This window comes from Arabidopsis lyrata (assembly GCF_000004255.2).
Source record: "Arabidopsis lyrata subsp. lyrata unplaced genomic scaffold ARALYscaffold_3, whole genome shotgun sequence".
Classification (NCBI taxonomy): domain Eukaryota; kingdom Viridiplantae; phylum Streptophyta; class Magnoliopsida; order Brassicales; family Brassicaceae; genus Arabidopsis; species Arabidopsis lyrata.
This window is the reverse complement of record NW_003302553.1, coordinates 9638116-9655209: the sequence shown is the minus strand read 5'-3', so window position 1 is coordinate 9655209 and position 17094 is coordinate 9638116. Positions and strand designations below refer to the sequence as shown.

The 17094-nt window shown below is 34.0% G+C and overlaps 4 protein-coding genes across 4 annotated transcripts; 1 reads left to right on the top strand and 3 right to left on the bottom strand.

The window, feature by feature from the left end:
* Positions 1 to 4712: 4712 nt before the first annotated feature.
* Positions 4713 to 5760, bottom strand: LOC9319385 (LOB domain-containing protein 9). Its single transcript, XM_021033114.1, has 2 exons — positions 5328 to 5760; positions 4713 to 5217 (listed from the first exon to the last, which is right to left on the bottom strand). The coding sequence occupies exons 1-2, from the start codon at positions 5435 to 5437 to the stop codon at positions 4863 to 4865; spliced, it is 465 nt and encodes a 154-aa protein (XP_020888773.1). The 5' UTR covers positions 5438 to 5760; the 3' UTR covers positions 4713 to 4862.
* Positions 5761 to 8363: 2603 nt separating this feature from the next.
* On the bottom strand, positions 8364 to 10215 carry LOC9319384 (UDP-glycosyltransferase 71B2). Its single transcript, XM_021031149.1, has one exon. It carries the CDS (start codon positions 10059 to 10061, stop codon positions 8604 to 8606), a length of 1458 nt encoding a protein of 485 aa, XP_020886808.1. The 5' UTR covers positions 10062 to 10215; the 3' UTR covers positions 8364 to 8603.
* A 631-nt stretch (positions 10216 to 10846) lies between these two features.
* On the bottom strand, positions 10847 to 12611 carry LOC9321531 (UDP-glycosyltransferase 71B1). Its single transcript, XM_002883270.2, has one exon. The coding sequence runs from the start codon at positions 12459 to 12461 to the stop codon at positions 11031 to 11033; it is 1431 nt and encodes a 476-aa protein (XP_002883316.1). The 5' UTR covers positions 12462 to 12611; the 3' UTR covers positions 10847 to 11030.
* A 494-nt stretch (positions 12612 to 13105) lies between these two features.
* LOC9321530 (APO protein 4, mitochondrial) lies at positions 13106 to 14826 on the top strand. Its single transcript, XM_002885418.2, has 3 exons — positions 13106 to 13201; positions 13507 to 13784; positions 13876 to 14826. Exons 2-3 carry the CDS (start codon positions 13519 to 13521, stop codon positions 14621 to 14623), a joined length of 1014 nt encoding a protein of 337 aa, XP_002885464.1. The 5' UTR covers positions 13106 to 13201; positions 13507 to 13518; the 3' UTR covers positions 14624 to 14826.
* Positions 14827 to 17094: the final 2268 nt, after the last annotated feature.

Genomic DNA, 17094 nt, shown 5'->3' with positions numbered 1-17094 from the left:
TAGGATCCCACCACGAATCAAAAAGAAGGTATCCAGGCTCATTTGATTGTCAATATTGACAGGAGGGCGTTTAATTTCTATCATCACTGACATATTTCCCGGCATCCAGTTACTAATTATTGGATTGCATTCGGTGGACTTCGAACTGAAAACCTCGGATAATGTACGTACAAATTCCGTGTACGTCATGTTTTCTTTAACACGTACACAACGACCAAACCAGTCTTTCCATGGTTCAAATTACCATTCTTCTTCTTTGCATCTTCACTCACCCATCATAGTAAATACGGGAATATCCATTACACACCTGTATCATAAATTCAGCAGAACCCCATTAAATACAAATGAAAACATGATTATATCTACAAAAAACAAAAAGAATTCCCAACTACACACTTATATACATAAATCTATCCTCATTTAGCATTTTCAACTAAAAAAATTAGAAATAAAAATATTCTGGGTTTTTATATAAAAACAATGTTGATTTCGAACACAATCAAGACCCTAGTGTGTTATAACAAAAAACTTCTTAACCAATTTCATTACTTACACGATCAATGCTTGTCTTGGCTCCAAGCTTTGTAAATCAAGAAGATCAAAACTTCTCCAGCATCACATTCGTTCAGACTAATTTGTTTGTTTGATGGATCATGTTTATCTCTTACAACTATTCACACATATAAACTAATATTAGAAAAAGTAATGATGCCTTTTGCATTAATTATGACATGAGTCATGTCTAAACTTTTTGGGCATTAAATACTGATGTCTCATTGTTTTTTAATGTTATTAATCCCTATTTTACTGTGCAGCCGCAGAAATTAAAACGAAAATATATTGCCTAACCGGAACAGTGTACGTAACTAAACCGCATAACTAAACCGTACAGTGAACAGTACATCGTTACGCTGGCAGGGGTAAAATGGTCAGAATTTGGCTAAAGTGTCAAAATTTGAGAACTAATTCTCACTTTGCCAAACCATGAAAATAAAAGTTGGTCTTCTGCCCTGCCATGCAATTTACCCAAAAATGTAAGAGAAAGAATACACACTAATTAAAGATATGGCACATGGCAGAATTGGGTCTTAAAATATTTATTTTGTTCTTTCTCACACCTCCATGAGTTGCCATTAAGAAGCTTTCATGCAGATTTTAGCCATAAATCGAAGTTCTATTATATATAAACTGTAACAAAAAAAAAAAAACCTAAGTTCTATATAATTGAAGTTATGATAAAATTCTTTTTTAATGTAAATGCAAACCGCATATCCTAATTATTTATCTAAAACTGTTGGATCACCTAGTGTATACATACATTTACAATGCATATGATATGTATGGAAGAAGTATCAACACATTCAGCAAAAATTAGATTTGCATATCCACCTTTTAGATTTGCATATCCACCTTGTCTTCTACGGCCAAAGAATAAATAGCGTCAAGGAATGACAAACTAACCTTAGTAAAAGTTAGATAAATCCTCGAAAGACAATGTTTAAGAAAATTTGTATTTGTAATATAATAATTTCTGAATTTCCCAGTTTAACAATTTGAAAGAAAAAGTTGCAATTTTATCGTTATAATGTCAAAAGAGAAATACATGATTATTTATGGAATTCAAATAATTTGTTGTGGATTAACAAATCTTTTCACCTGTTCTGCTTTATTGCCAAAACCTTGCTGTCATCTCGATGTCTTATATATATATATATATTTCCATTTTCTTTAAATTTGACCTCTTTTTAGAAATTTGAATCAATTATGAATTTGCCATTTTTCTGGAGCGGCATTTGCCAATTTTGCTAAAATCTTATAGATTTGCCATTTTTAAAGTATAAAGATAATGATTTAACATATATTTTACTCGTTATGTTTGAATTTAGTCGATTCTAGATATTTTTAAAATTTAGTATTTATTATAAAGTACGTATTTTAGCAGATCCATAATGTTCAAAAATGACAAATCTATAAGATTTTAGCAAAAATAGCATAAATTTGCTTAAGAAAATGGCATTTTCTGTAAGAATCCCTAGAAAAGATTGAATCGACAAGAAACCTAAAATGAAGTATAATTTCAGCTTTATGAAAATGATTTTATCCCAAAAAAGGCTATATGAAAATGAGAAGATGACACGATAGTTTGGAAGTTGCTTTGCAATGGCCGATACATAATACCTAATGGTTAACATAACTCTGAAACTATTTTTTCAGATTTAAAAATAAAAGTTGCTTTGCAATGGCCGATACATAATACATAATGGTTTATATACATATGCATTTGTGGTTTATGACTTAATTAGTTTTAGATGATCAAGAAATTCAAAGGATGCTAGAGATATTTGACCTAATATGATACCAATTAAAGCTTCCATATCTTCTCCTTCTTGTATGGCAGATAGTTGTTGGCAGGTCCCCTTTAAAGTTTAAAGTATTTCGAAATTGGTTCACTTCTTCAACAGGGTTTATTTTTGTAAAATACTTTGTAGGCATTCGTTTCTTTAATTAAGAAAACCGTTTAACAAAAAAAAGAAAAGAAAAGAAAAAAAGAAGAAGAAAAAATAACAAATTAAAAAATATTTCAGAATTCAGTGCTTAGAACTTTTCTTTAAAATTATGAACCCCTCTTTTATATATTCAACAAGAGTTTATGAGAGAGTTAATTTCTAATATTATTCTCTAAAAGTTGAAATGGTTGAAGAAAAAACCTAAAATGGTTATTTTTTTAAGGGCCCATTTTCAATAGTAAATAACGAACGTGTACGAATTAAATAATCATCCATATAAAAACCTTCAAAATGTCTAAAATCTTATCACTGAATCTGTCTAACAACTATAATCACAAAAAAATTTCACGAGAAATGACGTAGCAATAATCTTTTGCTTGGCTTGAGAGTCTTGTGAGACTTTTGATTCATCTCTCTTCATCATTCACTGTCTTTATCTTTTAGGTTATAAAATTATTTTTTCTTACATTAAAAAAATAAAACTAAAGTCTAAAGTGCACAACTATAAGTCTAGCTAAGACTACTTACTTCCCCACTAAGTACGAGTGACTATTTTAAATTTTAAAGTTCTCATGATTCCAATTTAAGAATACTCGTAATTGAAGACATCAAACTTAGGCTTCAAGCAACTCCCACTCTCCCAGAGTAGAGGAAAATATGATTTCATTTATTTCTACTACATTATAAAATGGACATGAAACAAGGCCCATAATGTCCACTAGACTAAGTTTGACACATATATTGTAAAGGGCTTAAGGCTCACCTATATATAGGGCCACACAATTCATATACAATATGTAGTTTTTAGTTACGTTTAGAAAGCTCAATTGTGCAAGTGTACAAGTACAACGTTTGGCAGCTACGAATCTAGAATATGTATATAAAAAATTCACTGTATAGTAAAGTCAAAACTAGAGTTTTCACTTCTTATAAAGACTTTTATCAACGAAACATGTAATTCATCCTAGCCATGGATGAGATTAGTCAAAAGATGTTGTTTTTGAAACGTATTCAAGAGGTTTTATCAGTGACGTCTTGAGATTAGTGAAGATAATTTAATATCAATGCAAATAAAGAAAGAACAAAAAAAGTAAGTTAGGAGACCAAAAATGAAAACAATAGGTTTAGAAAGTTTTAAACAACTAAAATAGAAAAATCAGAACTAAAAGTCATAACACACAAAATAACAATCAAAGAAATAACAAACTATCAAGAATATAGAGAGAGAAAATGAAATAGAAAAATCAGAACTAAAAGTCATAACACACAAAATAACAATCAAAGAAATAACAAACTATCAAGAATATAGAGAGAGAAAATGAAAGAAAAAAATATGAAAACAAAAAATATACGAAAATTTACGGACGTGAAAAGATAGATGGAATCAATGAAAGATATGCGAAAACAAAAACTCAAAATGGTAAAAATGAACTAAAGTACGAAGAACAAATAAATATTCAAAGTAACAATAGATGGAAGAGATACTAGGCTCATAAACAAAAAGAAATATATATATATATATATATATATTTATTTACAATACAAAATATTAAAAAAAATCAGCAAGTATCACCGGTTCTCTTCTAGTCAATATGTAAATAATCTAGAGAAATTCTCTAAAATAGTACTAAAACAAGTTTTGTGGACAAATTCTCTAAAATAACAAATTCTCTATCTCTCTCTCTATCAAAGCAATTGCACCGTTAAATCAGTGACAAATAAACTCGATGATGTAAAGTTATTTTATTTGGGTATTGTCACTATATTATTCTAAGTAAATAATATGTGATTATATTTAGTGTATGGCTCAATAAAAAAATAATCTGTAAGTTTTCTAAATATGATTTAGGTTAAAAATGGTTTTGATGAACTTAGTGAATCAAACCCACACTGAAAAGAAAACAAAAACATAAAATAATAATTTAAAACGATTTTTTATTCATCAATTTGAAATTCTAAACAACGGTATACTTTTTTACAAGTTAAATTTGATATCTAAAATTAAAATAAATAAATATTTAATGTCAAATAAAATTTGAATACATATACTAGTTATTCACCTAGTAATTGAAAAATTGTCAATCATTTCAGAACATCTACTTATATGTAGAATATGTCTTCTATTTTGTTACAGTTTTCAGTTATGATGATCATCTACATGCACACGCAACTAAATCAGAACAATTATCCATAAAAACAAAATCAAATTAGTTATCTATGCTCAACATCTATTTCAATTTTTTTTTATGATTCACAACAGTCTTATTTATTCGAAAATAATAAAGGATAGATCAATATCAATAATATAAGGTATGCTATATCCATAAATGATATATAACACACTGTATCAATAATTTAAAGACGGAGCTCAGTTTTTTCCTTTTCAACTTTAATCTTCTCCTTTAATTCATTGAGGTAGAGTTTGCGTAGTTCAATTTGCCACTTTAATTTTTGGATAATACCAAATCCACCTCTCACTGGATCCTTTTTCCAAGCATCACCTTCCATGAGTATGGACGATGCCAACATGTCTTGGTTTTCGATGAGTTTGGACGATTCGAACGATGCCAACATTTCTTTGTTTTCGATGAGTATGGACGATTCCAACGATGCCAACATTCCTTTGTTTTCGTCTTCGGACACGAGCCTCATCATCTTCATAATATTTGGTGTACCAAATAATTTATGTGCACTTTCAAATTCACCGAGTCTATTAGAAAATAAAATCAAAATTGATTAGTATTGATAACTAATTTTATTTATCATGCGTATAATAAAAAGAATTCGCAAAAATATGTATATATGAAAGAAAATAAATACTTTTCTGCTGGGAAATATGGTGCAAATTCACAATTTTTGGGGCATCTTTTGTTTTTGGTGGTGCATAGAGCACAAGGAGCACGATTAACATTGACTCTGGAGGCATCCATAACAATTATTTTTTTTTTTGTAAATAAAAATTCAATAAACTTGGTAATTGGAAGATGAATGAAAAACAATCTTGAAGACAAATTTATATATAAATCTTTGGAAAATGTAGTCAATTTTTTTTATTAAATTTCCAAAGAAAAAGATAAGTCTAGAAACTTAACAACTCGTTCTTTTTCTATTTTGGAAATATCTTGAGATTTCGTTTGACTTTAAATTTATTAGGATAAATATATAGATATATTGCTCTAATCATAATACATACATACTAATTTTACAATCATAGAAACTTAAATATTTTTATCCAATCACATGAGTAAAGAACACATATTACGCCGACAAATGTTTTCATAACAATTAATACTATTTAATAATGATGACAAATCACAAAATTTTCACATCATCATTTATTTATATTGCTATAATTATATATATATACTAGTTTCCAATCATAGAAGCTAAACTATTTTTATTAATCATATGAGTAAAGAACACCTATTACGCTGACAAATGTTTTCATAATAATTGATCAATACAATAAAAATACTAAGATTCTCTCTAGCAGTGACACATCAGCTTTTTGAGTTTTTTTTTGGAGTGACACGTCATTAAAATTTTATCCCAATCAAAACATTTCAATTAATACACATTATCTTTCTAACTTGTATATCATCTTTTTTTATTACTAAAACATATCATTTTAAAAAAGACAATCAATCAAATTAAAACAAATAATACACAATAATTTTAAATTGTTTTATAATGACACATGGATTTTTAATTTGTCCAAAAAAAATTAAATTATATATAAAGTAAATACACATCAACTTATGTTGACACATAAACAATTTTTTGTTATTTTTCTTATCAAACAAAGATTTTCAGATATTTAAATGTAAACTTTATATCTATAGTTTCTTTTACATAAACATATTTTTAGTCGTTTACCATAAATGTTTTGACTATATAATTCAACAATCAACATGTTCCGATTCAGTTTACAAAAATATATATATAAAAAAATCTTATTTCACAAAGATTAACATTATAACCAATTTTCAATTTTTTCAAACGGAAATTCACCTGACGAACCAAATATATCACCACAAGATATTTTATCGTTCTATTTTCACTCACAAAATACTTAAAATCATTTTCTATTTATCTTGAAATCATTCCAACTGAAAAATATTAAATATTTATAGTGACTTACATTAAAAAAAAAAAAAAACAGTGTATTTTGATGATATAGGTAGTCAATAAATTTTTATAAATTCTCTTCATCCACCATGATGTTCCACAAACCAGGTTTATTCGTAGCACCTCTACTAAAAAAGTGCAACGTTTTTGTTGCACATCAAAATTGTCACATATGATGGTGTGAAGCCACGTGACTCAACAATCGTCTATATTAAAACTCTGATACGAGTCATGTTGGGTACAAACCAACGTCCCACATCGGAAGTTTAGAAAAGAAGTTTCTAATATATAAGTAAAGTCCAACTCCAATTAGTATGAGGCCTTTTGGGAATGGAGCCCAATAACAAATCTGTGCGGGCTTGAGCATGTAGGCCCAAAGCGGACAATATCATACTAATGGAGGAGTTGGAATGGGCTTGTAAAGCCCAATAAATGGTATCAGAGCCTAGGTTAAAAAATGTGGACCTAGGGGTGTGGGCTAAAGTTTGGTGTGGGAGAAGCCCTCAAATGTGACACGATAAGTATGTGCCTCAAAAACTTCGTGAATAAGAAAGTACCGAGTTAGGGTGCCTAGGTTTCGCTGAAGAGGAGGCCCAATGTTCGTGGTCCTTGGTTTGAAGGGGAGATTGTTGGGTACAAACCAACGTCCCACATCGGAAGTTTAGAAAAGAAGTTTCTAATATATAAGTAAAGTCCAACTCCAATTAGTATGAGACCTTTTGGGAATGGAGTCCAATAAAAAATCCGTGCGGGCTTGAGCATGTAGGCCCAAAGCGGACAATATCATACTAATGGAGGAGTTGGAATGGGCTTGTAAAGCCCAATAAGTCGATCCGTTCGTGATTCTTGGGCCTTACCCTTAAAGTCCATGTTTTAAAAATGTTTGAGCCTATGATGATGTTTGCACTTATGAGGTCTTTTGTGTGAAACCAAATCTCAATAACATTCTGGTTCAAACCAAATCTCTATGGTATTGACCTATTGGTATGACAATCATTTTGAATATGAAAAACTCCACTATTGTTTTACTACATATGCTTTTCTTAAACTTTTTTTTTATACTCCGCGAGGAGCCAAACGGGCGCCAAACTAAACTTGTTTTTGTGGTCCACTAATTAATTGATAAATTAAGAAAATTGTTTGAGAAAATGGTGACCACCTAAATAGTAGCAATGTGACATTTGTATCCCCCATGATACAAACTTCTAAACAACTTTCTACTAGTAATTTTGTGTTCACCGTCTTTGGGTACATGCACGCTCAACCTTTTCCAGCTAAGACTCAAGGCCGGTCTTTGTTAACATGGCTAAATTTGTTGTAGGTTTGGGAAGCTACAAATGATTAGAACCGTATCAAAACATGTACCGCTTATTTTGGACCGATTTTTATTTACCATTCATAAATTATAGTTCGTCGTATTTTGAACCGGAAAAAATAAAAACAAAAAATTTATCGCGGACCAACTATATACCATTTTTACATAGAAATAAACTTGGTACACCGTGGATTATTGTTTGCTCCAAAAAAGAGAGTAGTGTATTCCGTAATGGTTTACTCTGCTTCGTCCCCAACATCCATTTTAAGACTGTAATTGTGTAAACATTAATAGCTTCACTTGATTCATTGTATTTTATTCGAGTTCTAGATATATATAACTACTATAAAACAAGTGCTTAACATCAATTATTCGGCATCGTGACAATATTGATGCTAACATAAAAGCTTCACTACAAAATAAATTTTAACATAATTTTTTTAATGTTGGTATCGCTTTTAAAACGATGCTAGAGTTTTAGAGTCACTTCTATAACCGGTACTATAACTTCTATAACATGTATATGCAGTTATCTCAAACATATAGTTTATTAGAGACTAAACACTAGCGTTACTTGAGATTTTAATTGACAAAATGAGTAATTAAACTATAGCCCCTGAGGCATGGAGATATGCTCTAAGATTTGTAAAGATTCAAGAGAGATTCTTAGTTACGTCTTGAATGAACTTTAGAAGAGCAACGTGCGAAGATCCACCGTCCATTAAAGCTACGTGACTCTTGTCACTCATCTCCTTCACTCTACTCCTCACGTCACTATCCTGCTCCATCAAACACCGGATCCCTCTCTCTATCTCCTCCGCCGTCATCAACTCCGAGTCCGCCGCCATGAAATCTCCCCGGAAACTATTTCGGATCTCCACCGCTAGCCCTAGCTCCTCCACCATCTCGAACGCGTTAACTTGTTGCTCTGCGTAAAGCGGCCACGTGGCTATCGGAACTCCGAACCATAGACTCTCTAGTGTCGAGTTCCATCCACAGTGTGACACGAATCCTCCGATCGCAGGGTTTGCTAGAATGGCGCTTTGTGGAGCCCAACCGATAATCTTACCTATCTCCGCCGTGCGTTCTAAGAATCCTTCCGGGAGAATCTCCTCAAGATTCGTAAATTCTCCGGGAGGTCCCATCGTTCCTTTTGGCTGAGCACGACGAAGAGACCAGAGAAAACGGTGACCACTTCGCTCTAGCGCGATTGCGATTTCTTTAGCTTGATCCTCACGGAAACCTCCCATGCTTCCGAAACAGAGGAACACAACGGATGTACGTGGCTGCTCGTCTAGCCACCTTAGGATCTCCGATTGCTTATCGTCAGATGATTTTGGACCGTTGATTTTAAGATTCATAACCGGTCCCACTGTGTACACCGTAGGAAGAGGACTATCTACGCCGGAGAAAAACTTCATAGCTTGAGGCTCAAGCTCAGCGAACGTATTTACCAAAATACCCTTAGTTTCTCGGAATCTTCTGGTTTGGCTAAACATAACCGGTAACCACTCCTTGGTTAACAGAACCGAGGGAAAACACTTAACCGGTAAAGGACGAGTCAAACAAGGAACTTCCAGCTCAGTAGTGTCCGAGTCCTTCAGGTCACTGACGTCATAGTTCTTAACGTCGTAAAGGTACTGAACATGAACTTGCAATCCAAGAAACGTTGCGTTGGAGGTGTAAAACATGTAACTAGGAACACCAAACTCGTTGGCGACATCAATCATCATCATGCAGAACATATCCACCACGAATCCAGCAATCCGCGGCGGCGACTCTGGTTGAGCCGGGTCGGTAAGTTTTTCCACCGTGGCTTTTACCTGCGGCTTAAAGCCATCGATGTAGTCGAAGAAATGTGGTTTGGAGTCATCGGAGGCTGGTTTATCAGCTACGGAGAGAACGTTGTACCGAAGACGTTCTTCAGAAGCAGAGGAGAGAGAAGCGATGTAAGAGGAAGAGTTACCGCTACTAAAACCATGCATCTGAGGGATGATAATGATGGTGATGGAGAGATGATCGTCACGGTCGACAAGAAGCTTAGCCACCTCCACTAATGGCCGGAGATGTCCGTCACCAGGTGATGGTATGAACACCAGCTCCATTTTCATTTTTCAAAATAATTTTTTCTTGTAGCAAATTGGCAATTGATTTTCCTATTGAAAGTTGAAGCTGTACGTTACGGTGAAGCGATAAGACTCGTCTATTGCATACATGACATGTGGTGCTTGGACATCTACTAATTTCGTTTGACTTTCGTCACAGACCATACAATATTGATCTTTAGAATTCAAAGTTACGTTTATAGTTGGGCTTATATATTTCCTAATTATGTTTAAAAAACTGTCTATTTTTCAACTTAACCCTTAATTCATTGATATTTTGTTGGCATTTATATATAATTGTTTCTCGAAATATCATATATGTGGTGGGATGATAAAAGACAAAGACACGACGTGTAACAAACATACTCTCTTTTTGGTCCACATAATGACCTGTCCAAGAAACGTACTCCACTCCCCTACCTTCTCGATTACTGATGCGAAAATAGCAAAAAGCAAGCGTCAGCCTTTCGATATAACACTATTTAAAATGTGAATTGTTATTTAGAATTCACATGATGTAGTTGTTTCTTATTTTTGTGGATTGAGGTCAGCATTGAACTTAATTAAGGTGGGTTCGAGATTTAGTATCCTTCACTCTCTTCTGACTTTTTTTTAGATTTTGAAACAAATTTTGGATTCATGACAAAATCTTGTTTTGAAAGATTGATGTTCTATCTATCACTAGTGATCACTGTTAGATCATATAATGAAATCATAGTTTGATAAATTCAGATAATTCATGCACATATTGTGATTATTCTTTGCGGATAACAAAATATAAGAGATATAGATGAGCCATAAACTGCATTTATTTTCTTACCCAAACGTAAATTGCATTGTTTTGCTTAATAGACAAAAGTACACGTAACTATTATTGTACTTTTATACTCGTGACTTTGTTGTCTTCAATTATTTGATTATTTCATTATAGTTTTAAAAAGTTCCCATTATATCACAAAACATCCGACCACTTTCCTATTGAACATTATCGACCACGTCTTGAACAAACTTCTTTAGAGCACAGTTTGAAGATCCACCGTCCACCAACGCCACGTGGAGCTTATCCTTCATCTCCATTACCCTCTTCCTCATCTTGCGCCTATCCTGCACCATCGCACACTTGATTCCTCTCTCTATCTCCTCAGCCGTCACAATCTCCGGCTCCCCCACCAGAAAATCTCTACGATACTCCTTCCTCACCTCCGCCGCTAAACCAAGCTCCTCCACCATATGAAACGCGTTAAACTGTTGCTCAGCATAGATAGGCCAGGCAGCCATCGGAACACCGAACCATAGACTCTCAAGAATCGAGTTCCATCCACAATGTGTCACGAACGCACCTATCGCAGGACTCTTTAGCACATCTACTTGTGGTGCCCAGCTTATGATCTTCCCTATCTCCACCGTCCGATCTAAAAACCCTTTTGGAAGAATGTCCTCTAGATTCGTGAATTCTTCGGGAGGAGCATTAGTCATGTTTTCCACCAGAGAAGCGCGGCGAAGCGACCAGAGAAACCTGTGGCCGCTTCGCTCGATCGCCACGGCTATTTCTCTTGATTGTTCCTCACTAAAACCTCCCATGCTCCCAAAACAGAGGAACACTACAGATTTTTTCGGTTGCTCTTTTAGCCAACGTAAAATCTCCTTTCTCTTCTCATCGTCGCCGCTAGTTTCGAAGTCAATTATGGGCCCAACAGCGTAAACCGGTGGAGTATTCGTATTCCCATTCTCGCCGGAAAAGAACTTCAACGCCTGAGGTTCCATCTCCGCCACCGAATTTACCAAAATACCCTTCGTTTCTCTAAAACTTCTAGCTCGACCCACAACGTAAGGAAACCATTTACTGTCTAGCATGACTGAAGGCAAACATTTCGCCGGAAAAGGCTGAGACAGAGTTGGAACGTCAAACTTCACGTCTGAGTCTTTTAACTCACTTACGTCGAGTTTTTTCTCATCGTAAAGAGATTGAACATGGAACTGTAGCCCGAGATAAGAAGCGTTCGACGTGTAGAAGATATAAGCCGGGAAGTTAAAATCGTCGGCGATGTCTATCATCGACGTGCAGAACATGTCCACGACAATCCCAGCTAGCCGCGAGTCTGAACGTGTTGAAACGTCTCGGGCGAGTTCGGACACGGCGTCTGTCACTTGTGGTTTACGGCTGTCGATGTAAGATACAAAAGTATGCTCAGTTGATTGATCTCCGGCGGGGAGGAGGATGTAGCGGAAACGGTCTTCGGACTTCGCGTAGAGGGAGGAAGACGCATCTCCGGAGAATTGTGAAGGGATGACGATGAGAGTGACGGAGAGGCGGTCGTCGCTGTCGACGAGAAGCTTTGCTAACGCCGTGGTTGCTCGGATATGGCCCACGCCCGGCGAAGGTATGAACACAAGTTCGATTTTCATGGCGGCGACTTTTGTTTCGACTTTTCGAATTGATAGTGTGGGCCTGTCACAAAAGAGATGATAAAAGTTTGTCGTATGTTTTTAACCCATACTACTACTTTATAGTGCTTCTTGAACTATGTACAGTATAATCCCATTTTCTCACAACAATTTAGAAAATTAATGAATTGTAAGATCATTTAAATAATAAACACTTTTAATAAGTTTTTTATTAATGCTGTTCTATTAATTAGTGAATCTATGGAAAAAAAAAGTAGGCTAGCTATTGAATAATTTCTTGACCAAATAAAAATGTTATTGAATTGATGGTACAAAATAAATAAATAGTTTTTAACAAATTACATGAACACCAAAGCAGAAAACAAGATATGAAATTGATGAATTGTACAAAAATTTAAACATCAAAATAAAGACTTTTATTAATGAAGTTGCATGAATATATTCTATAATTTCAGGTTATCGAATTTCTTGGCGAAAACAAAAAGTAAATTGAATTATGGTACAAATTTCAAAATGAACATTAAAAAAAAAAACAATCACGTGAAAACAATCTTTCAAAGCAGAAAACAATAAATGGTACAGCCCATTAATAAGCTCTTTTGTTATAAGTATAGGCCCATATTGTATGGCCCAAATAAAGCCATTTAATGGGTTTCAGATTTACGGCGAGTCCCCAGATCGTCTCTCCCGACGAGAGGATCCTCTTCGTCGCCGTCGATCGGTTTGGCTTGGTAAATTAGGTACGATTTAGAGCTAATTCTTCTTACGTCTCTTAGTTGTGTCTACGATAATGAATTCGAATTTGCCGGATTTTGTGTCTCTCCGTTGAAAATTGAACATAAGGTGTTCGACGAAATGTTTCTTTTGATTTTCCCATGTTTTGATTCAGATTTATCGAAAGTTCATCACTTTCGATTCTTGTACTCATAGAATCGATAGTTGAGCATAAATCCATAGCTCTGCCTATTTGTTTTCATTTGGAAGATAAGATTGAGTTACCATTTTCATGTGTATTACATTCACTGATTCTTTGTTCTGTGTGTAGATTAATCTCGCTATGTCGAATTGGAGACATAAAGTGTGGAGAAATTTGAGCTCATTTCAAGGATCTTGTTACTCAACTACACCTTCAAGAACCAACAAACTAAAGCTTGATGACCTTAGAAAAATCCGGCCAATGATTCTAAGGAGAATCGAAAATCGAGCAAAAGATTACCCGGTTAAAGAGATTGTTCCTGTAGCTGAAGAAATCCTTATAGCTAGAAAGAATCTACTCAGTAATGTCACTGCGCTTCTTAAAGTGTTTCCTGTCTTGACATGCAAGTAAGTTTCGAGTTCTTTTTCTTCTGAGTTTTAGTAAAGAAAAAGTCTCTGCTTTTATACTGATGTTTGTAAAAATCTTGAAACTTTTCAGATTCTGCTCAGAAGTTTTTGTTGGTAAAGAAGGACACTTGATTGAGACATGTCGTAGTTATATACGTCGTGGTAACAATAGGCTACACGAATGGGTTCCAGGTTCCATAAACGATATACTTGTGCCCGTCGAATCTTATCACTTACACAACATTTCTCAAGGTGTTATCAGACACCAACAGAGGTTTGATTATGATCGTGTTCCCGCAATCTTGGAACTATGTTGTCAAGCAGGAGCCATCCATCCCGAAGAAATCCTGCAATATTCGAAAATTCATGATAACCCGCAAATTTCTGATGAAGATATCAGGAGTTTACCCGCTGGAGATCTCAAATATGTTGGGACAAACGCTCAAATGGCGTGGGAGAAAGTGAGAGCTGGTGTAAAGAAACTATTGCTTGTTTATCCTTCAAAAGTTTGCAAACGGTGCAAGGAGGTTCACGTGGGTCCGAGTGGTCATAAAGCTCGGCTATGTGGTGTGTTCAAATACGAGAGTTGGCGCGGCACTCATTACTGGGAAAAAGCCGGTGTGAACGATTTGGTACCCGAGAAAGTGGTGTGGCACCGGAGGCCTCAGGACCCAGTGGTTCTTGTTGACGAAGGGCGGAGTTATTATGGACATGCCCCTGCTATTGTGAGCCTTTGTAGCCATGCCGGTGCCATTGTTCCTGTAAAATACGCTTGCAAGATGAAGCCCCAAGGTTTATCTTTTTCTTTCACTAATTCAGTTCCAAATCTCGAAACATAGAGAGTAGCTATAACCACTGGTTTTTGTCCGGTTATGTGATTGGTTTGGTCTTTGGCATTACTGTTTATTTTAGAACCAGACCAAGAGAAACTAAATCGAGGCTTTGTAGTCTTTATGTCTATTGGTATTCTCTGTACTAAAACTCCAACCACATGATGTCTGTCTCTTTTGGCGTTTTGGGAATGAATTTCACATGAAATTAACTCCATATTTGATACAAGGTTAATGATAATTTACAGTTTCATAGGTACATACATGTTATCAAAAGCCATGTGAATGATCATAACAAGGTCATTTGATGGGTTCTGCCGTTCTGATTTCTTCTACTTTATACCACATGTAGGGGAGTTTGTTTTGACCTTTAATAGCGGCATAATTTAAACCATATAAATATTAGATTAAAAAGCAAAAAGAAATTACAAAGTGTAACATCTCGACCGTCCCTACCAGTAAGCACCCACATCCTCTCTCGGACATGTGAGCCCTACTTCTGTTTGACAGTTGGTCTATTACGTCTGGAAAGCTTTAAAGACTTCTTGACCGACCCTATAAATCACCATATAATATTTTCCTGAGTTTTGTTCTCACTCATACAGTTCCGACAATCACTTCTCGGAATGTCACCCATCCGGAAATTGCTCCAGTTCAAGTTAACTGTAGAGTTCTCTCAAGACGTTTGACCAAAAAGATAAGCGCACTTTGGTAACATAGGTGGCTAAATCAATTCTTTTAAACATCTCCGCATGAACCACCATATTCCTGAAACCGGGGTGTTACACAAAGCAGCTTCCAACCCCTTGACCAATATGTTTAAACAAATAAACCGAATTGCATAACTAAAGTGGAATTAAAACATTAAACCAGATTATGTAGTAGAGTGTGGAATTCCTATCACAGTTTTATTTGAATAACGTGAAGTGAAATCCTCTGCAATTTCGTTATTTTTTTCTTAGTACTTAGGGTTTTGCTTAGGATGATATGGTTTTCTATATTATTATCAATTTTATTTCTTACTAATATATGATGTAGCTTATGTGTTTGTGTAAATCTTTAACTGAAGTGGATTTGTAACCAAATAAAAATACCATCATGATAATCTCAGTTTATATTTCTCTAAGTAGAATACCCAATAAATATAATCCATCATATGATAATAGTTATTTCAATAAATATAACCCAATTCAAAGCAAACAAAAGAGAAAGAAAAAAGAACAATATAAATATTTTTAAAGTAAATAACCCACCTTATGATAATCGTAATCGTAGTCTCAATAAATACAAACCCAATTCAAAGCAAACAAAAGAGATAAAGAAAGAAGAACACTACATTTTTTTTACGGTAAATAATTCACCATATGATAATCCTTTTTTTTTTTTTTTTTGTGCAAATCATATGATAATCCTAATTTCAATAAACATAACCCAATTCAAAGCAAACAAAAGAGACAAAGAAAGAAGAACACTACATATTTTTTAAAGTAAATAATTCACCATGTGAGTCGTAAACCAATATAACCCAATTCAAAGCAAATAAAAGAGATGAAGAAAGAAGAATAATATATATATATATATAAAGCAAATAACCCAATTAATGTATAACAAACCATCTGATTATCACAATCTCAATAAATATAACCCAATTCAAAGTAAACAAAAGAAATAAAGCAAAATGCGAGTTTGTCCCAGATTTCTATGCATAATTTATGTTTATTTAGTATGTTATGACCATATAAATTCTGCAGTCTTTTTTTTTTATTGGCTGAATCCCTATAAAAAGTAAACATTAATTATTTCTTAATCTTTGTGCTTTTACACAAAACATCTTATAAAATGGGACAGAGGGAGTATTTAATATAACATAATATACTCCCTCTGTTTCATAATATATGATGTTTTAGGAAAGTTTTTTTGTTTCAAAATATATGATGTTTAACACTTTTCTATATAATTTTAAATGCATTAGATATTTTATGACCATTTGTATTCTGCAGTGTTAATTATCATTGGTTGAAATTTTTAAAGATAAATATTACTCTTGATTATCACTTTGTTCGTGGGAGTATTCAATCTGGTGCACTACGGGTCTCACATGTATCAACCCAGGATCAATTGGCGGATGCACTCACAAAGCCCTTACCTAGATCGCGGTTTCAAGAGCTCAATGCCAAGATTGAAGTCAAGGAGTAAATGATAAGCTTTTAAGAGAAATTAAATTTTCTTAAAATGTGTACTTTTATTTCAAACCTCCTATAATTTTGAAACAGAGGGAGTAGTTAGGAAGTTTATGAGTAAAAGTTTAATACAAGTAATTTCTTATAACTATAATATTAAATTTTTAATGTCTAGTGAATAAGTGATGAATATATTAAATTAAATCTACTCTTTTTAGGAAAATAATGAACGAAAGGTAAGCAACTAAAACATATCTCCGAATGGTTATTATTTTTATTTTTTTTAAATGTTCTTTGGCC

Coding starts and splice junctions, on each gene's coding strand:
- LOC9319385 (XM_021033114.1), bottom strand. CDS start 5,437: ATGGATGCCTCCAGAGTCAATGTTAATCGTGCTCCTTGTGCTCTATGC. Junction 5,218..5,327: donor CCATATTTCCCAGCAGAAAA/GTATTTATTTTC, acceptor ATTTTCTAATAG/ACTCGGTGAATTTGAAAGTG.
- LOC9319384 (XM_021031149.1), bottom strand. CDS start 10,061: ATGAAAATGGAGCTGGTGTTCATACCATCACCTGGTGACGGACATCTC.
- LOC9321531 (XM_002883270.2), bottom strand. CDS start 12,461: ATGAAAATCGAACTTGTGTTCATACCTTCGCCGGGCGTGGGCCATATC.
- LOC9321530 (XM_002885418.2), top strand. CDS start 13,519: ATGTCGAATTGGAGACATAAAGTGTGGAGAAATTTGAGCTCATTTCAA. Junction 13,785..13,875: donor TTTCCTGTCTTGACATGCAA/GTAAGTTTCGAG, acceptor GAAACTTTTCAG/ATTCTGCTCAGAAGTTTTTG.